Consider the following 22572-nt stretch of genomic DNA (forward strand, 5'->3'; position numbering starts at 1 on the left):
ACATCCTGGCTAACACAGTGAAACCTCATCTCTACTAAAAATACAAAAAAATTAGCCGGACTCGTGGTGGGAGCCTGTAATCCCAGCTACTTGGGAGGCTGAAGCAGGAGAATTGCTTGAACCCAGGAGGCAGAGCTTGCAGTGAGCAGAGATTGCGTCACTGAACTGAAGCCTGGGCGACAGAGTGAGACTCCATCTCAAAAATCAAAAAAAGACAACTTGCCTCTGTTGCGAGGAGTGTAGGGAGCTGGCAGTCTCTAGCTACAGCACCTTCCTATCGCTGCAGCATTTGAGCTGAGGCCTGGCCACTTCTGCCCAATACGAGACTCCTTTCATGGGCAGTCTTTGCTCTGAAACTCCCAGAGGGTGGGTCTGTCAGAGCAGCCTCACAGTCAGAGGCTCCTGCTGGTTATTTCTGCAACCTTCCAACCTCATATGTGACATATCTACATTGTGAGCAGAAGGCTCTCCCTACTTTATCTTTCACAGGTGTCACTCCAATAATCCTCCTGCACCCCAACACCCTCTCAGGGACTGCTGACTACAGGAAGAGGGTCCCTAGCCAATGCTGTGTGCCCTGGGGAGGCCAGAGGAAGAGGAGCTGCTTGGGGGACAGCCACACAGGCAAGGGCCTGGAAGAGACTGGACACAGGCAGGGGTCGTGGAAGTGTGAACAGAAGCTTGTTCAAACTAGCCTGGGCCTGTTCGCCCCACTCTGCTCACCTTCAACTCCGACTTCTTCTCTAAGGCCTTGGCGATGACCCTGGCTGCTTCCACGCCCACTGTGTTGCCTTCCAGACGCAGAGCCTCCAAGCTGTCAAAGTCTTCAATCTCTTTGATCACATCTTTAGCTGCCAGGGACCGAAGAGCAGAACTTTAGGCTTTTGGAATCACAAACAGCTAAGGTAGGAGAGAGGTTGGCAACCACCTTGCCACTCAACAGTTTATGGTGCACCTACCGTGTGATGAGCCCTGGTTTACAGAGAATCAGACAGGCTCACGGTCCAGAGTACAGAGCTATGCACATGATTTATCTGTAATGAATGTTAAAATCAGGCATGTAGAGACGCTTGGGAGCTGAGGGAAAAGAGCAACTGGCGGCTCACAGCAAAGAAGACTTTGCCAAGTGGGTGGTGTGTGTGGAGCCTCCAAAGATGGGCAGTGTACCAGGTCAAACAGAGAAACGGCACCCAAGCCAGAGAGCCAGCAGGCACGACGGCACAAAGGCCTTCATTGTTAAATGATTTATGTGGGGGGGTGTTTGCTCACTACTGTACTATTTTATTGTGATGAAACATTCCAAACCACCTAAATGTCCATCAAGAGAAGACAGAAGGCCCAGCGCAGTGGCTCACGCCTGTAATCCCAGTACTTTGGGAGGCTAAGGCAGGTGGATTGCTTGAGCTCAGGAGTTTAAGACCAGCCTGGGCAACATGGTGAAACACCGTCTCTACTAAAAATACAAAAATTAGCTGGGCGTATTGGTGGGTGTTTGTAATCCCAACTACCTGGGAGGCTGAGGCAGCAGCATGTCTTGAACCTGGGAGGAGGAGGGTGCAGTGAGCCAAGATCGTGTCAATGCCCTCCAGCCTGGGAGACAGAGCAAGACTCCATCTTAAAAAAAAAAAAAAAAAAAGACCGGGCGCGGTGACTCAAGCCTGTAATCCCAGCACTTTGGGAGGCTGAGAAGGGTGGATTGAGACCATCCTGGCTAACATAGTGAAACCCCGTCTCTACTAAGAAAACACACAAAAAAAACTAGCCGGGCGAGGTAGTGGGCGCCTGTAGTCCCAGCTACTCGGGAGGCTGCGGCGGGAGAATGGCGTAAACCCAGGAGGCGGAGCTTGCAGTGAGCTGAGATCCGGCCACTGCACTCCAGCCTGGGCGACAGAGCAAGATTCTGTCTCAAAAAAAAAAAAAAAAAAACAAAAAAGTCAGGTGTGGTGGTAAACGCCTGTAATCCCAGCATTTTGGGAGGCCAAGGCAGGCGGATCACAAGGTCAAGAGTTCAAGACCAGCCTGACGAACATAGTGAAACCCCATCTTTACTAAAAATACCAAAATTAGCTGGGCATATGGCACGCGCCTGTAATCCCAGCTACTCAGGAGGCTGAGGCAGGAGAATCACCTGAATCTGGGAGGCGGAGGTTGCGGTGAGCCGAGATCACAACACTGCACTCCAACCTGGGCGACAGAGCAAGACTCTATCTCAAGGAAAAAAAAAAAAAAAGCCTGGTATGGTGGCGTGCACCTGTAGTCTCAGCTACTTGGGAGGCTGAGGTGAGAGGATCAGCTGAGCCTGAGAAGTTGAGGCTGCAGTGAGCCATGATCATGCCATAGCACTCCAGCCGGGGGGACAGAGCAAGACATTGCCCTCTCAAAACAAAACAAACAAACAAACAAACAAAAGAGACAGACAGGAAGACAGAGAGGAGGACAGAGGTTCACTGTGGCACGTTATATAAATAGTTATACCAGCACTGCTATGTAAGACACAGGTGTTTTTGACTTGGAAAAAACTGTCATAGCAATAAGTGAAAAATTAGGTTACTCAAACATTTGGTCTGATCACTCTTTAAAAACATATGCATTCGGCCGGGCACGGTGGCTCAAGCCTGTAATCCTAGCACTTTGGGAGGCCGAGACAGGCGGATCACGAGGTCAGGAGTTCGAGACCATCCTGGCTAACATGGTGAAACCCCATCTCTACTAAAAAATACAAAAAAAAGCTAGCCAGTCGAGGTGGCGGGCGCCTGTAGTCCCAGCTACTCAGGAGGCTGAGGTAGGAGAATGGCGTAAACCCGGGAGGCGGAGCTTGCAGTGATCTGAGATCCTGCCACTGCACTCCAGCCCAGGCGACAGAGCGAGACTCCGTCTCAAAAAAAAAAAAAAAAAAAGTATGCATTCACATATAAATACACATGCACACATGTGCATAAAACAAGGTCCAGAAACATAGAAACCAAATGTTACAGCAGTTCTCTCTAGCTGGTAGGATAATGGGTGATTGTGTGTTTTTCCACTACTTGGAGTAAAATGTTCTCAATATATCAGGTTATACAACAACTTTTCAAAGATCTATAATCCCAATTAAAAACAAAATGGGTCGGGTGTGGTGGCTTACACCTGTAATCCCAGCACTTTGGGAGGCCGAGACAGGCAGATCACCTGAGGTCAAGAGTTTGAGACCACCCTGTCCAATACGATGAAATCCTGTCTCTGACTAAAACTACAAAAATTAGCTGGGCATGCTGCCATGTGCCTGTAATCCCAGCTACTGGGGAGGCTGAGACAGGAGAATTGCTTGAACCTGGGAGGCGGAGGTTGCAGTGAGCCGAGATCAAGACATTGCGCTAAAGCCTGGGCAGCAGCAAAACTCCGTTTCAAAAACAAACAAAATAAAATGAACTCAGCTATGTACAGGGGGAAAAAAAAAAAAAAGACCAGGCTGGGCGCAGTGGCTCACGCCTGTAATCCCAGCACTTTGGGAGGCCAAGGTAGGCAGATCATGAGGTTAGGAGTTCAAGACCAGCCTAGCCAACATGATGAAACCCCGTCTCTACTAAAAATAGAAAAATTAGCTGGGCATGGTGGCGCATGCCTGTAATCCCAGCTGCTCGGGAGGCTGAGGCACAATTGCTTGAACTGGGACCCAGGAGGCGGAGGTAGCAGTGAGCGAGATCTTGTCACTACACTTCAGCCTGGGCTATAGAGCGAGAGCGTGTCTCAATGACAAAAAAAAAAAAAAGACTATGCGCTAGAAATAAAATGTCCTGAAATTAACAGTTGTTATATCCCTGGGGTTATATGAAAGTGAGAATATGTTTTTTCCCTGTTCTTTGAATGTTTCTGTATTCTGTAATAAACCTGCATTAATCGTATAATCTGAACAAAACCAACTTACATGAAGCAAAAAGCTGAGTCTGGCTGGTACAGGATGGAGTAGGGTGACATGTGGGAGGGAGAGACAGAGATGGGTATGGGAAATAAAGTTTGAACTTGACCTTCTGGTCAAGAAGGTCTTGAGAAAGGACTTACAACCTATTAGGTGTTCCCTAAGAAGTTGTCCAAGGTGGGCCAAGTTTCCCTGGTTGGGCCAGAACCCAAGGATGCCTCACTCATGCAGGTACCTTTACTTCCAGATGCCAGGGGATTCAGGGTTGGTCAGTGCCAGCCAAGCCTTGGCAAGGGATGAAAAGACTTCCTGGGTGCTCTTAAGGTAAAAGTGAGGCCTCTCCCTGCCTTACTTCCCAGAGCCTTTTCACAGAGTATATTCACATTTTGCCTTCACTTAGTTACCTGGGTACATCATTCCTATTCCAGATTTGCTACTTCTTAGGGGCTGGGTAAGTTGCGCACCCCTGGGGACTTACAAAATGGGAGACACCACATCCAGCCTGTGCTGGGAGAGCAAAGTTAACTGGATGAATTTCAGAGCCAGCCAAACTCGAGTTTTCTTTTTTTTTTTTAGACAGTCTCGTTCTGTCACCGAGGCTGGAGTACAGTGGCCCAATCTCGGCTCACTACAACCTCCACCTCCCGGGTTCAAGCAATTCTCCTGCCTCAGCCTTCCAAGAGTAGCTGGGATTACAGGTGTCCACCACTACGCCTGGCTAATTTTTGTATTTTTAGTAAAGAGAGGCTTTCTCCATGTTGGCCAGGCTGGTCTGGAACTCCTGACCTCAGGTGATCTGCCCATCTCGGCCTCCCAAAGTGCTGGGATTATAGGCGTGAGCCACTGCACCTGGCCCAAACTTGAGTTCTAATTCCAGCTCCACTCATTAAAGCTGTGCCCTTAGGCATGTCATACCACCTCCCTAAACCTCAGTTTTCTAATCTGCAAAATGGAAATACAATCCACCTCAAGATATTTTGTGAAGATAAACTGAGATACTATTTATCTGGCACTTAATATCCTTATCTGACACAGTATTCAATAAATGGCATTTAGTATCAAATCCATGTTTCCTAAACGAAGCTCAATGTCTAATTAGAAGCACAGGAATAGGGATTTCACTGGACCTCTGTGAAAGTCCTAGCTCTGCTATTTATCAAATGTATGACCTTGGCCAAGTTACTTAAGTTTCCTAAATCCTTTTTTCTCATTTATAAAACAGCAACATTCCTATCTGTCTCCCACAAGGGTGATGCAAGCATCAAAAGTGATAAACAAGGTCAAAGTGGGCGGATCACCTGAAGTCAAGAATTTGAGACCAGCCTGGCCAACATGGCAAAACCCAGTCTCTATTAAAAATACAGAAATAGGCCAGGCGCAGTGGCTCACGCCTGTAATCCCCCCAGCACTTTGGGAGGCCGAGGTGGGAGGACCACGAGGTCAGGAGATCGAGACCGTCCTGGCTAACATGGTAAAACCCCGTCTCTACCAAAAATACAAAAAATTAGCCGGGCGTGGTGGTGGGCGCCTGTAGTCCCAGCTACTTAGGAGGCTGAGGCAGGAGAAAGGCGTGAACCCGGGAGGCATAGTTTGTAGTGAGCTGAGATCACGCCACTGCACTCCAGCCCGGGTGACAAAGCAAGACTGTGTCTCGAAAAAAAAAAATACAAAACTAGGCTGAAGGCCAGGCACAGTGGCTCATGCCAATAATCCCAGCACTTTGGGGGCTGAGGTGGGTGAATCACCTGAGGTCAGGAGTTCAAGACCAGCCTGTTCAACATGGTAAAACCCCATCTCTACTAAAACACAAAAAAAGAAAATTAGCTGGACATGGTGGTACACACCTGTAGTCCCAGCTACCTGCCCGGGAGGCTGAGGCATGAGAATTGCTTGAACCCAAGAAGCAGAGGTTAAAGTGAGCTGAGATCGCACCCTGCAGTCCAGCCTGGGCAACAGAGCAAGACTATGTCTCAAAAAAAAAAAAAAAAAAATTTGCCGGGCGTGATGGTGTGAGCCTGTAGTCCCAGTTACTTGGGAGGCTGAGGCAGGAGAATCACTTGAACCTGGGAGACAGAGGTTGCAATAAGCCAAGATCGTACCACTACACTCCAGCCTGGGTGACAGAGCGAACTCATGTAAAAAAAAAAAAAGCCGGGTACAGTGGCTCACGCCTATAATCCTAACACTTTGGGAGGCCAAGGCAGGCAGATCACCTGAGGTCAGGAGTTCAAGAGCATCCTGACCAATATGGCAAAACCCTGTCTCTACTAAAAATACAAAAATTAACCAGGTATGGTAGCACATGCCTGTAATCCCAGCTACTCAGGAGACTGAGGCAGGAGAATCGCTTGAACCTGGGAGGGCAGAGGTTTGCAGTGAGCCAAGATCGTGCCACTGCACTCTAACTGGGTGACAGTGCCAGACTCCGTCTCAAAAAATAAATAAATAAATAAAAGTGATAAACGCACAGGGAGGAAGTTTATACATGTTAAGGCCTTATGGAGATTTTTTTTTTTTTTGAGGCGGAGTCTTGCTCTGTCGCCCGGACTGGAGTGCAGTGGCCGGATCTCAGCTCACTGCAAGCTCCGCCTCCCGGGTTTACGCCATTCTCCTGCCTCAGCCTCCCGAGTAGCTGGGACCACAGGCGCCCGCCACCTCGCCCAGCTAGTTTTTGTATTTTTAGTAGAGACGGGGTTTCACCGTGTTAGCCAGGATGGTCTCGATCTCCTGACCTCGTGATCCGCCCGTCTCGGCCTCCCAAAGTGCTGGGTTTACAGGCTTGAGCCACCGCGCCCGGCCGGCCTTATGGAGATGTTAGGAACATGCATCACCACGCTCCCAGCTATCCAAGGACTCAAGCAGCCTCTGACCTGGGGAGGAGAACAAGGCTGCCTACACAACATGACAACCAGGCATGTCCAAACCAGTTCCCCTGGTTGGGCCAGAATCCCAGGAGGCCTCACTTGACACAGGTGCCTTCATTCGCTGGTGCCAGGGGATTCAGGGTTGGTCAGTGGCAGCCAAGCCTTGACAAGGGATGAAAAGAGAGGGTCTGCGCTCTGGTTCCTAGTTTTCTGTGGTTACAGGACCTGTATACACACAGACAGCCATCCCTCTCCCAGGTACATCTGGCTGTATGAACCAGCATCTCCCAAGAGGGCCCAGGTTGTCTTAATGCAGCTCCAACACAGCCTCAGCTCTGGGGAAAGCTGCACCTATTCCCAGGCCTGCCTGAGATCATGGGAGTAAAGGGCAGGGGTGGGAGAACACCAGATGTGAAGTCAGAGTCAGAGGCTGTATCTTGGGACTGGCACTAACTGTGGCCCCTCATTACCTACCATCCCCTCCTGAGAAAGAAAGGGCAGGGCACAAAGGGATGCCCACTGCAAACAGGCAAAGCACAGGGGACCTTGCTCATGGGCAAATGATCTCTGAGCCTCATTGTTAGAAGGGGTCCAATGACACCTCACAGAGTTGCTGGGACAAATAATGGAGACAATGTAGCAGAAAGAGCCTGACAACCAGTAAGAGTTCAGTACACTCCCTTTCCTCCCCTGGACACACCCCTGCGCAACTTCCAGAAACTCACCGTCTTCTGCAGTGTTGAGTTTGAGGCTCTTGCCCTTGAAACTCAGCTGTCCCCCGGCCACCTGAGTCTTGGCCAGTGTCTCTGCCAGCTTGGCAATGTCTTCCGAGGCCATGCTGACTAGGCTGGTGGGCTCCCCTGGAGATCTGCAGACTGAAGAGGACGAAGTTGCAATAAGAAAAAGGAGTCTCCTGGGGCCCCTGGTTGGGGGGCAGGGTAGGACATCAACCATCTCAGGAGTCTGACCCTACCTCCCCTGCTATGGAGACCCTAGAGCTAAACCACTGGAAGAAAGGAAAACAGCATCAGAGAACGAACAGTTCCAGAAGGTGCAGGAGGTAGTAAGAGAACAGAAAAATCATGTTTTAGCCTATAAGGAGCTACCATCTCATTACAAGTCCTCCTCTGCCAAACTGCCGCAGCTGGGATGCCCAGTAACGCCATGTGAGCTGCCCATTTCCTGGACCCCTTCAGTGAATGGCAGTCAAGTCCCAAACCAAAGGCTGCAGAGTCTGGCCCAAGCACACACCTGCTTGAGCATCTTGGCTGCTCTCTGCTTGAGGGTCACATTCCTCAAACAGGACACAGATGGCTATGGGATCCAGATCATCCATCCCAGAGAATGCCCTACACCCACGCTGGCGTGACTCTGGGGTGGAGCACAGGGGTCAGCCCCACTGCACGTCTGGTTTCAACCCTGGCCGGGAAACTAGGCAGGCCACAGTGGCCTCTCAGGGTTTTCTATGTCAGAGATTGCCACATCACAACAGCTACCATCACAATAGGACAGGGACAGGGCCGCCACCCATGAAGCCCTACTATACCCAAGTTTACCAGGGGATTTGGTTGGAAATGGGGTTGATGACTCCTTTATAAACACTCCTCACTGTTTATAAAGTCAGGAGTGCTGGTAAAAGAAGTAAAGCCGGCCAGGTGCAGTGGCTCACACCTGTAATCCCAGTACATTGGGAAGCTGTGGTGGGAAGATCGCTTGAGCCCAGCAGCTCAAGCTGGGTAACATGGCAAAATTCCATCTCCATTAAAATAAATAAATAAATAAAATTAGCGGGGGATGGTGGTGTGCACCTGTAATCCCAGCTACTGGGGAGGCTGAGGTGGGAGGATTGCTTGAGCCCAGAGACAGAGACAGAGGCCACAGTGAGCCATGATCTCACCACTGCACTCTAGCCTGGGTGACAGAGTAAAACCCTGTCTCAAAAAAATAAAATAAAAATAAAAATTAGCTGGATGTGGTGGCACGTGCCTGTAGTCAGTCTCATCTACTGGAGAGGCTGAGGCAGGAGGATCACTTGAGCCCAGGAGTTCAAAGCTACAGTAAGCTATGACTGTGCCACTGCACTCCAGCCTGGGTAACAGCGGGAGACTCTATCTCTAAAAGTAACTAAATAAATTAAAGAATTTTTTTTTTGAGACGGAGTCTCACTCAGCCACCCAGGCTGGAGCACAGTGGCACAATCTCGGCTCACTGCAAGCTCCATCTCCTGGGTTCATGCCATTCTCCTGAATCAGCCTCCTGAGTAGCTGGGATTACAGGCACCCGCTACTATGTCCAGCTAACATTTTTGTATTTTTAGTAGAGACGAGGTTTCACCATGTTAGCCAGGCTGGTCCCGATCTCCTGACCTTGTGATCCACCCACCTCAGCCTCCCAAAGTGCTGGGATTACAGGCGTGAGCCACCTTGCCCAGCCAATAAATGAGAATTTATTTATTTATTTATTTTTTTTTGAGATGGAGTCTTGCTCATCACCCAGGCTGGAGTGCAGTGGCACGATCTCGGCTCACTGCAAGCTCCGCCTCCCAGATTCACGCCATTCTCCTGTCTCAGCCTCCCGAGTAGCGGGGACTACAGGCGCCTGCCAACGCGTCCGGCTACTTTTTTGTATTTTTAGCAGAGACGGGGTTTCACCGTCTTAGCCAGGATGGTCTCAATCTCCTGACCTTGTGATCTGCCCGCCTCGGCCTCCCAAAGTGCTGGGATTACAGGCGTGAGCCACCGCACCCGGCGAGAATTTTTAAAACAAGTAAACCTTTGAGAACTCCTGCGCCTGCTCATGGTACTCCAGCTTTACTTGGAGTACATGTGAGATTAAACGTCTCATGTGTACTGCCTGTCAATTGAAGCCAGCTATATTAGACAGGAACGTGGAACATCACTACATACTTGTATAGTGTTTACTTTGTGGTATGAATAAATGCATCTGTGAGATGCTCCAAAAAAAGAGGAGAAACAGCAAGTAATCAGGACAGACCAAGGAAGCAGATATAAGGGGCAGAACTAGGGGGTGCTATCCAAAAGGCCTCCTCATTCTCAGATACAGATGTGATACCCTGAATCCTGCCACCCCTAGGCTTCCTCTGGGTTCAAACTTATCACCCTGATTTGTCTATGTCTTTATCAATAAGCACGAATTATCATTCTGAGTAAGGTGTCCACTCATTCATTCAACAAAACATTTGAATATTACTGTGTGCTGGATATTGTTCCAGGTAACAGGAGTATAGCAGAAAAGGAAACATAAACCTTGACCTCTTGAAGCATGTGTGCTAAATGACACATTTAGTATGTGATTAAAAAAAAGGGGGGGGGGGCGTGGGAGTGGTGGCTCATGGCTATAATCCCAGCACTTTGGGAGACCAAGGCAGGTGGATCACAAGGTCAGGAGTTCGAGACCAGCCAGGCCAACATGGTGAAACCCCGTCTCTACTAAAAATACAAAAATTAGCTGGGCGTGGTGGTGTGTGCCTGTAGTCCCAGCTACTTGGGAGGCTGAGGCAGGAGAATTGCTCGAACCCAGGAGGCAGAGGTTGCAGTGAGCCAAGATCACGCCATTGCACTCCAGCCTGGGCGACAGAGCAAGACTCTGTCTCAAAACAAACAAACAACAACAACAAAAAGGCATTATTAGGAAATAGTTAAATAAAGATGTCAGGGATTGGGCCATGCACACATCTGGGGGAACACGATTCCTACAAAGGGAATAGCAAATTCAATGGCTCTTGTACGGGCAGAGGGTTGGAGGAACTGCAATAGGGCCAGTGGGGCTGAAGCACAGAGAGAGAGGAAAAAAAGGAGTTAAGAGACGAGAGAGTTAACAAGGGGCCCAAGTCATAAAGGCCATTTGAAGAACAGTGGCTTTTGCTATAAATGACAAGGAAAGTCACTGAAGTTTGTAGCAGAGACAGATGCCATTTGACCTATGTTTTGACAGGATCACTCTACTTGCCGCACAGAGCCTGGCATTCAGAAGGTGCTCAAGAAATGATCAGTTGAAACTGCATAAAAATTAACCAAGCCAGGTGCGGTGGCTCACGCCTGTAATCCCAGCATTTTGGGAGGCTGAGGCAGGCAGATCACCTGAGGTCGGGAGTTCGAGACCAGCCTGTCCAACATGGTGAAACCCTGTCTCCACCAAAAATACAAAATTAACTGGGCGTGGTGGCACATGCCTGTAATCCCAGCTACTCAGGAGGCTGAGGCAGGAGAATCACTTGAACCCGGGAGGCAGATGTTGGGGCAAGCCGAGATCGTGGGATTGCACTCTAGCCGTGAAACTCTGTCTCAAAAAAAAAATTAACCAGAGCCGGGTGCAATGGCTCACTCTTGTAATCCCAGCATTTCCAGAGGCTGAGGTGGGCGGATCGACTGAGCCCAGGAGTTAGAAACCAGCCTGGGTATGTGCTGAAACGGTCTCCACTAAAAATACAAAAACTAGCCGGGTGTGGTGGCGGATGCCTGCAGTCCCAGCTACTTGAGGGGTAAGGTGGGAGGATCACTTGAGCCCTGGAGGTGGAGGCTGCAGTGTGCTGACAGCTTGCTACTGCACTTCTGGAGACCCTGTTTCAAAAAAAAAAAAAAAAAATTAACCAGAAACCAGCCCAGTGCAGTGGCACACACCTGTAATTACACCACTTTGGGAGGCTAGGCAGGAAGATCACTTTAGACCAGGAGTTCGAGACAAGTCTGGGCAACAGAATGAGAGAGACCCTGTCCCCAAAGAAAAATTTAAAAATTAGCCAGGTGTGATGACACCTGTAGTCCCCATGAGTTGAGAAGTTTGAGGTGGGAGGATCGCATGAGCCCAGGAAGCCGAGGCTGCAGTTCAGCGGTGATTGTTCCACTACACTCAAGCCTGGGTGACGGAGGGAAATCCTGTCTCTAAAAAGATTTTTAAAAAAAATTAAAGAAAAACCAACAAAAAATTAACCTGAAACCCCAGCATCTCTTGCAGTTCTGAGATGAGACAATCTGAGGGTAAAAGGTGGTGGTGAAGCCTCCAAATAGAATAGGGACAACACTTCTCAGCTGAAAGAGGGCCTATTCCTCAGTCCAAGAGAGAGCCAGACAAAGAGATGCACTCGTCCACACACTATAGACCAAGAAACTGGAGCACAGAAACGTGAATTGATTTGTCCAAGGTCAGCAAAGGGTCAGCACCAGAGCAAAAGCAAAGGGTTAATAAAGAAACATCCCCTCCCCGCTCCGCAGCAGCGTCGGAGACTTTCTGAGGTGAGATGCATGCTCCTGCAAAGCGTCAGCAGTGACTCACGTCGATTCCAGGGACAGCGACGCCAGCCCGGGCCCCCCGTTGGCGTGGGCCTGTTGGGAGGCGGCGCCGCGGGAGCGACTCGCGAATACAGGCCGCAAATGACAGGCGGGCGGCGCGGGAGACCCATCTGGAATCCCCGGCGGACTTGCACCGCCTCCGGTTGACAACGATGCTAATATGAGACGCCACTGCTAGCAGCTGCAGGCTGAGCTGCTCCGGCGAGTCAGACGCCCTTTAAGCCTCGGTTTCCCCATGTGTGAAAGGAGCCAGCGCCGCCCAAAAACCCCACTCCCACCGCCACCCCGGGGCGCTCGGCCATCGAAGACTTAGTGAAGAAGGCCGAGGGGGCAGGCAGAAGGCGCACAGGGGCGCCACGCCCTCCTCGCCCCGCACCCCTCTTCAGGCAGGTGACTGTAAGGAAAGGGACCCTGACTCTACCGTAAACAGGCGGCGCCGCCGCGTGGGGGTAACCGAGCACGCGCCTCCGCCCGGTGGGGCGGGGACGGATTTAGGGTCCGGGTCAGGCCGGGGTCGCCACCTCCGGGTCCAGCGGTCCAGATGTCCAGCTGGCTCGTCTGTCAGCTCTCTCGCGCTCCCGGCCTCACGCGCTTCCAGCACCACCTGCTCTCCGCACCGCGGCGGATGATGGCGGAGGAGGAGGATTTTGAAAGCCGGCAGTTTCTTTGCTTCGATTTGATTTGTTCGAGGCCCTGGCCGGCTTGCCCTCGCCCCGCACGCGCGGCCTCTCGGGTAGGGTAGTCCCGTTCCCCAGCTGGGGGCGCAACGGGGCGCGCGCCCTGAACTACCCGTCCCATGGCGCACCGCGCGCAGAGCGTCCCCCGCCGCCCTCCTCTTCGCCCTCCCCTGGCGGCTTCTGGCTCTTTCTCGCAGAGACCGCAGGGCGGTGTTCAGCCGGGAGCACCCAGAGACTACAATTCCCAGAATGCGTTGCACCCAGGTCCCTCAGCTCTTCCGGAAAGGTTCTGTTAGCGTAACTTTGTTGACGCAGGTACTGCTGGCTGCTGGGTCTCTTCCGCAAGACACAGGTATCCATTTGCCGAAAGAAAGTGATCTTTTCCAGGCCGGGCGCGGTGGCTCAAGCCTGTAATCCCAGCACTTTGGGAGGCCGAGGTGGGCGGATCACGAGGTCAGGAGATCGAGACCATCCTGGCTAACACGGTGAAACCCCGTCTCTACTAAAAAATACCAAAAACTAGCCAGGCGAGGTGGCGGGCGCCTGTAGTCCCAGCTACTCCGGAGGCTGAGGCAGGAGAATGGCGTAAACCCGGAAGGTGGAGCTTGCAGTGAGCTGAGATCCGGCCACTGCACTCCAGCCTGGGCGACAGAGCCAGACTCCGTCTCAAAAAAAAAAAAAAAGAAAGTGATCTTTTCCGTCCCATGAAACTGAAAGGGCATTCGAAGGCTTCCACATAAATATGCACAAATTACCTGATAATTAAAAAGGGGAAATAGTAACTATCGTAGAGAAACTGCAGACACCGCTTGAACGGCCACGTTAACATCAACAGCAGGACAAGCTGACATTCATCGCACACTTTCTGTGTGATGCACTGAGAAAAACACGGCGTCACCGTCTGGTCTACAACCTTAGTCTAATCACGAGAAACCCAGGCTGAGGGACACGGTACAGAATAACTGATCTGTACCCTTCCCGAAATGTTTGTATTATGTTAGACAAAGAAAAACTGAGAAACTGTTGCCGATTACAGGAAACGAAAAAGACAACTAAATGCAATACATCGTCCTGGATCGGATCCTGGGTGGACAGGATTGCTATAAAGGACAATACTGAAACAGCAAAATTTGATTGTATATTAGATAATAGTATTGTATCAATGTTAAATTTATTAATTTTGCCGGGCGCGGTGGCTCAAGCCTGTGATCCCAGCACTTTGGGAGGCCGAGACGGGCGGATCACGAGGTCAGGAGATCGAGACCATCCTGGCTAAGACGGTGAAACCCTGTCTCTACTAAAAATACAAAAAACTAGCCGGGCGAGGTGGCGGGCGCCTGTAGTCCCAGCTACTCCGGAGGCTGAGGCAGGAGAATGGCGTAAACCCGGGAGGCGGAGCTTGCAGTGAGCTGAGATCCGGCCAATGCACTCCAGCCCCAGTGACAGAGCGAGACTCCGTCTCAAAAAAAAAAAAAAAAAAAAAGTATTAATCTTGATTATGGTACGGGGTTATGTAAGAGACTGCCCTTGTTCTTGGGGAAAAATGCTGAAATAATTAGGGACAAAAAGGACATGATGTCAGCAACCTTTATGGTTAAGAAATACACATATACATAGAGAAAGCAGAGACACAAATGTGGCAAAATGTTAGTTAATCTAGTTGAGGGATACGGGAGTTCTTTGAACCTTTTTGCAACTTTTCTGCAGGTGTGAATTTAAGCATAAAAACACAAACAGCGTTTTTTTTTTTTTTGAGACGGAGTTTCACTCTTGTTGCCCATCTCGGCCTCCCAAAGTGTTGGGATTATAGGCGAGAGAGTTCGAGACCAGCCTGGGCAACATGGTCAAACCCTGTCTCGACAAAAAATACAAAAATGAGTTGGATGTGATGGTGCATGCCTGTAGTCTCAGCTAAGGGACTGAGGCAGGAGGATCTCGAGCCTGGGAGCTTGAGGCTGCAGTGAGCCATGATCGCACCACTGCATTTCAGCCCTGGCAACAGAGCAAGACCTTGTCTCAAAAACTTAAAAAAAAAAAAAAAAAAAAAGTTAAACAGATCATGCAGGCTGGGCGCAGTGGCTCATGCCTGTAATCCCAGCATTTTGGGAGGCAGAGGCGGGCGGATAACCTGAGGTCAGGAGTTTGAGACCATCCTGACCAACATGGAGAAACCCGCCTCTACTAAAAATACAAAATTAGCCAGGCATGGTGACACATGCCTGGAATCCCAGCTACTCAGGAGGCTGAGGCAGGAGAATTGCTTGAACCCGGGAGGCAGAGGTTGCAGTGAGCCAAGATCGTGCCATTGCACTCCAGCCTGGGCAACAGAGCAAGACTCCATCTCAAAATAAATAAATGAATAAACAGATCATGCCATATCCTTTTACACACAGCTCATTTAATCTTCACCACCAAAAGGGAAGTGGGCATGATTACCACCCTTCCCAGCTCAGAGATGAGAAAACTGAAGCTCTAGACAGAGTGTAACTCTCCCAGTTCTCAAAGTTCCTGAGATGTGGATCCTCATTCCACCTTCCTTCTCCTACAAGGCCCATGTCAAATGCTACTTCATGAGTCTTTCCCTGCAGCAGGTGCCCACAGCAAGATGCAAAGCACCACAGCAATTGGCCTGGGGCTCTGGGGCTCTTGGACAGAGTTAACACTGTTCTTGGCGTTTCCTCCTCAGCCTGGGAGGGTCTCGGGAGGAGGCGCTGTATCCATCTGGGCAGCATCTTCTCTGGGCCAGGCCTGTCATAGGTGCTTGAGGTTTCCCCATTTGAACCAGATACCAGTCGGATTACTGGATGTTTGCTTAAAATGAGTCACAGGCCTCATGCTATTCCTGTGCTGCTTCCAGCTAGGACTGATCAAATCAGTCTGGATTTTCCTTGGGGTGATCTGCAGGCTCCCTTTCCCAAATTTACTTCTTGAGGCCGGGCGCGGTGGCTCAAGCCTGTAATCCCAGCACTTTGGGAGGCCGAGACCGGCGGATCACAAGGTCAGGAGATCGAGACCATCCTGGCTAACACGGTGAAACCCCGTCTCTACTAAAAAATAAAAATAAAAATACAAATTTACTTCTTGAGACTTTCCTTGGCCTGCGCACAGAGACCTCCCAAAGGGAAGAGGAAGGGGGGCAGGGGAACATCTTAGCTGATGGGTCTTGGGATTTTTGGAACTGGAAGGGAATTCTTAGACACCGGAAATTCAGTGGCCTTCAAGGCCTAGGAGGTAACAGGAAGTCATGGGGCTTGGCGGGGCTTGGGGGGGCTGGGGGGGATTCGTGGGGAGTTGGAGAGTGGATGTTCTGCCTGAAGGTGTTCACATTCGAAGCTAAAAATCACAAACTCAGCCTGACAGCACCCCCTAGCAATCTGGATTATGTCACTCCTGTATCCTGATTTTTTTTTTTTTTTTTTTTTTTGAGATGGAGTCTTGCTCTGTTGCTCAGGCTGGAGTGCAGTGGTGCGATCTCAGCTCACTGCAACCTCCGCCTCCCAGGTTCAAGCGATTCTGCTGCCTCAGCCTCCGGAGTAGCTGGGACTACAGGTACACGCCACCACGCCCAGCTAATTTTTGTATTTTTAGTAGAGACGGGGTTTCACCATATTGGCCAGAATGGTCTCAAACTCCTGACCTGGTGATCCGCCTACTCGGCCTTCCAAAGTGCTGGGATTACAGGTGTGAGCCACCGTGCCCAGCCTCCTGATTCTATCTTAAACCTCTTTACAAATGGGAGCACTGGGGTTTGAAAAGGAACAGGGGGTTTGCCCAAGGGTGCCCAGCAAGTCAGGAGAATCAAGAATCATCACTGTTTCTGGCTGGGCACGGTGGCTCATGCCTGTAATCCCAGCACTTTGGGAGGCCAAGGTGGGTGGATCATCTGAGGTCAGGAGTTCGAGACCAGCCTGGCCAACATGGTGAAACCCCATCTCTACTAAAAATACAAAAAATTAGCTGGGCATGGTGGCGGACACCTGTAATCACAGCTACTCGGGAGGCTGGAAGGCTGGGACAGGAGAATCTCTTCAACTTGAGAGGCAGAGGTTGCAGTGAGCCAAGATCACGCCATTGCACTCCAGCCTAGGCAACAAGAGCAAAATTCTGCTGAGATCCAGCCACTGCACTCCAGCCTGGGCGACAGAGCGAGACTCTGTCTCAAAAAAAAAAAAAAAAAAAAAAAAAAAATCACTGTTTCCAAGCAACACACTACTTATTTTCTCTCTTTCTCCTTCCAGCCCTTTCTCCAGCTTTCTCTCTTTCAGGTTATCACCTGAGAGCTAGTCTGCCTGGCCCAAGAAGTGTAACCATAGCCTTTGACAAATGGATGGTGTCATCCAAGGCTATCTTGTTCCTTATTTCAACAAATGAAGAACTCAGACCCAAGTTACAGTTTGACTTACACATGAGACAAGGCTGGGCACGGTGGCTCACAACCAGCTGTAATGCAAGCACTTTGGGAGGCCAAGGCAGGAAGACTGCTAGAGCCCAGGATTTGAGACCAGCCTGGGCAACACAGTGAGACCCTGTCTCTATTAAAAACAATTAGCCAGGCATGGTGGTACATACTTGGAGTCCCAGCTACTAGGGAGGCTGATGCAGGAGGATCCTTGAGCCCAGAAGGTGGAGGTTGGTTGCAATAAGCCATGGTCAGGCCACTGCACTCCAGCCTGAATGACAGAAAAAGACCCTGTCTTAAAGAAAAAAGGAGAGAGAGAGACAGAGAAAGAGGAAGAGAATAGAAGCCAGGTCTCTAGGGTCTTTTTCTATTATTATTTTTATTTATTTATTTATTTGAGACGGAGTCTTGCTCTGTCGCCCAGGCTGGAGTGCAATGGCATGATCTTGGCTCACTGCATCCTCTGCCTCCCGGGTTCAAACGATTCTCCTGCCTGAGCCTCCCGAGTAGCTGGGATTACAGGTGCCTACCACCATGCCCAGCTAATTTTTGTATTTTTAGTAGAGATGGGGTTTCACCGTGTTGGCCAGGCCAGTCTCGAACTCCTGACCTCAGGTGATCCACCCACCTCGGCCTCCCAAAGTGCTGGGATTACAGGTGTGAGCCACCATTTCTGCCCTTCTGTTGTTGTTTTCAACATATACACTTCACTCGTGAGTGCGAGGTGAGTTTAACGGGGAATCAGGAGAAGCAGAGAGTGTTCCAGGCCTTTCTCTGTTAACAGTGCAGGCTTCTTTTGTTGTTTTTGTAAAGAATGTTTCCAAGACAAAAGCAGGCTGCCTCTGATTAGTCTGGTTTACTTAACTGAGTGTTTTAAATTCCATTCTGGTGCCTGAAAACAAACTTAATTGCCAATTGTAAATGGAATAAATAATAATATTTATGTTGGATTCCTGAAAACAGACCAAGGCTGCTGACTTGCTATTTAGTCAGATCAAAAACAAATGGCTAAAGTATGCCAGACATGTGAGGAATGTGGAGAGAAATTCCCAACACCCAATGGGGTGCTCGCCTGTGGCCCCCTGGAGAGAGATGGGTCAGCCCACCTGCAGGGCAAGGCAGCCTCCCCGAGGGTCCCCTCCACTGGCGGGAGTAGGTTGGCTGCATCATCTATGAGGGACACTTGAACTACATCTTTCTCAGGGCTCAAGCCAGGGACTTCCCACTAGAGCAAACTATTTTTTTAACTTTGATAAATATCATTAAAATAATTCATTTGTTCTACAAATAGTTATCAAACATCTATGTTCCAACAGGCACTGTTCCAGCTCCTGAAAATCCAGTGATGAAAGAGATTGAAAAGGATTGAAAAGGATGGTGTCTATGGAGGAGCTTACATTCTGCTCTAATATTTATGGAGGATTTCCCAGTACCAAATGGTTTCTGGCAGATTATCTTCTCTTTTAATAATTCCTTCACTGGCTGGGCGCGGTGGCTCAAGCCTGTAATCCTAGCACTTTGGGAGGCCAAGGTGGGCGGATCATGAGGTCAGGAGTTCAAGACCAGCCTGACCAATATGGTCTCTACTAAAAATACAAAAAAATTAGGTGGGCATGGTGGCACGTGCCTGTGGTCCCAGCTACTTGGGAGGCCTAGGCAGGAGAATCGCTTGAACCCAGGAGGTGGAGATTGCAGTGAGCCAAGATCATGCCACAGCACTCCAGCCAGATTGACAGAGTGAGACTCCAATCTTAAAAAAATAATAATTCCTTTTTTTTTTTTTTTGATGGAGTCTCACTCTGTCGCCCAGTCTGGGATACAGTGGCGCAATCTTGGCTCACTGAGAGGAGGTTCTCTTGAACCTCTGCCTTCTGGGTTCAAGAGATTCTCCTGCTTCAGCCTCCTGAGTAGCTGGGATTACAGGCATGTGCCACGATGCCTGGCTACTTTTTGTATTTTTATTTTATTTTACTTTTAATTTATTTTTAAATTTTTATTTGTTTATTTTGTTTTTTTTTCAGACAGAGTTTCGCTCTTGTTGCCCAGGCTGGAGTGCAATGGTGTGATGTCGGCTCACCACAACCTCTGCCTCCCGGGTCCAAGTGATTCTCCTGCCTCAGCCTCCTGAGTAGCTGGGATTACAGGCACGTGCCACCATGCCCGGCTAATTTTCTATTTTTATTTTTATTTTTTATTTATTTATTTATTTATTTTTTTGAGACGGAGTCTCGCTCTGTCACCCAGGCTGAAGTGCTGTGGCCGGATCTCAGCTCACTGCAAGCTCCGCCTCCCGGGTTCACGCCATTCTCCTGCCTCAGCCTCCCGGGTAGCTGGGACTACAGGCGCCGCCACCTCACCCGGCTAGTTTTTTTTTTTTTGTAGTTTTTAGTAGAGACGGGGTTTCACTGTGTTAGCCAGGATGGTCTCGATCTCCTGACCTCGTGATCCGCCCGTCTCGGCCTCCCAAAGTGCTGGGATTACAGGCTTGAGCCACCGTGCCTGGCCATTTTCTATTTTTAGTAGAGACGGGGTTTCTCCATGTTGGTCAGGCTGGTCTCAAACTCCTGACCTCATGACCCACCTGCCTTCGCCTCCCAAAGTGCTGGGATTACAGGCATGAGCCACCACGCCCGGCCACACCTGGCTAATTTTTTGTTGTTATTGTTGTTTTGGGACCAAGTCTCGCTCTGTTGCCCAGGCTGGAGTGCAATAGCGTGATCTCTGCTCACTGCAATCTCTGCTTCCCAGGTTCAAGCTATTGTCCTGTCTCGGCCTCCTACATAGCTGGGATTACAGGTGTGCACCACCACACCTGGCTAATTTTTGTATTTTTAGTAGAGATGGGGTTTCAACATGTTAGTCAGGCTGGTCTCAAACTCCTGACCTCAGGTGATCCGCCCACCTTGGCCTCCCAAAGTTCTGGGATTATAGGCGTGAGCTACCATGCCCAGCCTTGGCCTCCTAAAGGGCTGGGATTACGGGCATGAGCCACCACGCCTGCCAATTTTTTGTATTTTTTGCAGAGTTAAGGTTTTGTCATGTTGCCCAGGCTGGTCTCAAACTCCTGGGGCTCAAGTGATCTGCCCACTTCGGCCTCCCAGTGTTGGGATTTTGGGTAAGCCACCATGCCCCATCGAGTACAGTACTCATATTACCCTGGTCTTAGTCACCTCAGGCTGCTATGACAAATACCATAGACTGGATGGCTTAAGCAGTAGCCATCTCACTGATCTAGGGGCTGGAAGTCTAAGACCAGGGTCCCAGCATGGTCAGGTTGTTGGTGAGGGCTGCCTTTCTGGTTTATAGATGGCTGCTTTCTTGCTGTATCCTCACCTGGCAGAGCGAGAGATCATCTCCCCAGTGTCTCTTATAAGAGCACTAATTCCATTCATCAGGGCTCCATTTTCATGACCTAATTATCTCCCAAAGTCCCCACCTTCTAATACCATCAAATTCGGGATTAGAGATTCAACATACGAATTTTTTTTTTTTTTTTTTTTTGAGATGGAGTCTCACTCTGCCACCCAGGCTGGAGTGCAGTGGCGCGATCTCAGCTCACTGCAACCTTTACTTCCCAGGTTCAAGCAATTCTCCTGCCTCAGCCTCCCAAGTAGCTGGGACTATAAGCATGTGCCACCATGCCCGGCTAATTTTTGTATTTTCAGTAGAGACGGGGTTTTACCACATTGGCCAGGCTGTTCTCAAACTCCTGACCTCAGGTGATCCACCCACCTTGGTCTCCCAAAGTTCTGGGATTATAGGCATGAGCCATCACACCCGGCCCAACATATGAATTTTGATGAAACACAGACATTCAGTCCATAGCACCCCCAATTTACAATGAGGAAAAGGAAACCTAAGCCTCAAGTTTTTTGTACGTTTTCAGATCCCTTCGCTAACCCCAAATTAAGATTCCTGCCTGAAGGGCTAGAACCTGGGACCATGCTGGAGCTGTGGAGACCTGGGGCCTGGGAGTCAATGTTTGCTGAGTGAATGAATAAGCCCTGCACATGGTTGCAACCAAGGTTGCCTTGCACTCAAGGCTCTCCTCGGAGATAAGCCTGATGCAGAATGTGCTCATCGAAGAAGGCATAAACAAATGACGTACGTACCTATCAGTTCCTCAGTTAGGAGCATGAGCCTCTGACTCCCTTTCTCCAGTGAGGCAATCACACGACAGCCCCTAGATGTCCATGTCATGGTGCTGTGGTCATGCCTTATAAGCGCACAAGCCTGGGACTGAATCCCAACTCTGCCTCTTTCTTAGCTTTGTGACCTTGATCAAGTCACAGAACTGTTTGTTTCTGAAAAAGGGTAAGAAACAATCCCTATGTTACAGGTGTTTTTTTTTTTTTTCGATGGAGTCTCATTCTGTTGCCCAGGCTGGAGTGCAGTGGCGTGATCTCAGCTCACTGCAAGCTCCGCCTCCCGGGTTCACGCCATTCTCCTGCCTCAGCCTCCTGTGTAGCTGGGACTACAGGCACCCGCCGCCACGCCCGGCTAATTTTTTGTATTTCTAGTAGAGACGAGGCTTCACTGTGTTAGCCACAATGGTCTTATCTCCTGACCTGGTGATCCACCCGCCTCGGCCTCCCAAAGTGCTGGGATTACAGGCGTGAGCCACGGCGCCCGGCCTCCTTTCAGCCCTTTTCTCCAAGCATCCTCACCTCTGGTTGGGGTCTTGTAATAAAGACCCCTTTACCATCGTAGGCAGCCCAAAAATTGAACAAGTTGGTACCAACTTGAAGAGATAGGAGGCTGGTGTCCCGCTGAATCCCCGTTGAATGATGGACAGTCCTCTTCAAGGATGTGTGTTCGTTATTTCACCAGCAACCTGGGGTGGTGGAATCACCAGACCATTTGCCACCTAGTCCACTTGAGGCAAAATGCAGCAATCCAACTGGCCTCAGCATCCTCATCGATGACATGAGAATGATAACCATGGTGGTAAATGTGATAAGTTGTCAAGGGTGTTTCATTGTAAATTGCCTAGGGTATGTGTGTCTATATATATATATATATAATTTTATTTATTTATTTTTGAGACAGAGTTTTGCTCTTGTCGCCCAGGCTAGAGTACAATGGTGCAATCTCGGCTCACTGCAACCTCCACTTCACGGGTTCAAGTGATTCTCCTGCCTCAATCTCCCGAGTAGCTGGAATTACAGGTGCCCGCCACCACACCCAGCTAATTTTTGTATTTTTAGTAGAGATGGGGTTTCACCACATTGGCTAGCCTGGTCTCAAACTCCTGACGTCAGGTGATTCGTCCACCTCAGCCTCCCAAAGTGCTGGGATTACAGGCGTGAGCCACCATGCCCACCCAGCCTGACATTTATATTTATTCGGCCTTCACTACATGGTTTACAGACATTATTCATTATAATCCCCCACCCCCCGCCATTTTTTTTTTTTTTTTTTTTTTTTT

At 49.7% G+C, this 22572-nt stretch overlaps 1 protein-coding gene and 1 long non-coding RNA gene across 3 annotated transcripts in view; both read right to left on the reverse strand.

The window, feature by feature from the left end:
• Positions 1–13241, reverse strand: part of RANGAP1 (Ran GTPase activating protein 1) — a 40807-nt gene extending 27566 nt beyond the window's left edge. The window contains exons 1-3 of one of the 2 annotated variants that reach the window (XM_023221882.3): positions 12052–13241; positions 7485–7634; positions 724–851 (exon numbers count right to left, since the gene is read on the reverse strand). In XM_023221882.3, the coding sequence (XP_023077650.1) occupies positions 724–851; positions 7485–7634; positions 12052–12178 (405 nt within the window). In that variant the 5' untranslated portion in view covers positions 12179–13241. The remainder of the gene's footprint in view (positions 1–723; positions 852–7484; positions 7635–12051) is intronic. The other variant, XM_023221883.3, reaches the window with a different exon arrangement.
• A 1776-nt stretch (positions 13242–15017) lies between these two features.
• On the reverse strand, positions 15018–22252 carry LOC111548959. Its single transcript, XR_002733561.2, has 3 exons — positions 21812–22252; positions 21257–21448; positions 15018–15792 (listed from the first exon to the last, which is right to left on the reverse strand). It is a non-coding gene; the product is annotated as an uncharacterized LOC111548959 (long non-coding RNA).
• Between the last annotated feature and the right edge of the window lie 320 nt (positions 22253–22572).

This window comes from Piliocolobus tephrosceles, chromosome 19, assembly GCF_002776525.5.
Source record: "Piliocolobus tephrosceles isolate RC106 chromosome 19, ASM277652v3, whole genome shotgun sequence".
Classification (NCBI taxonomy): Eukaryota; Metazoa; Chordata; class Mammalia; order Primates; family Cercopithecidae; genus Piliocolobus; species Piliocolobus tephrosceles.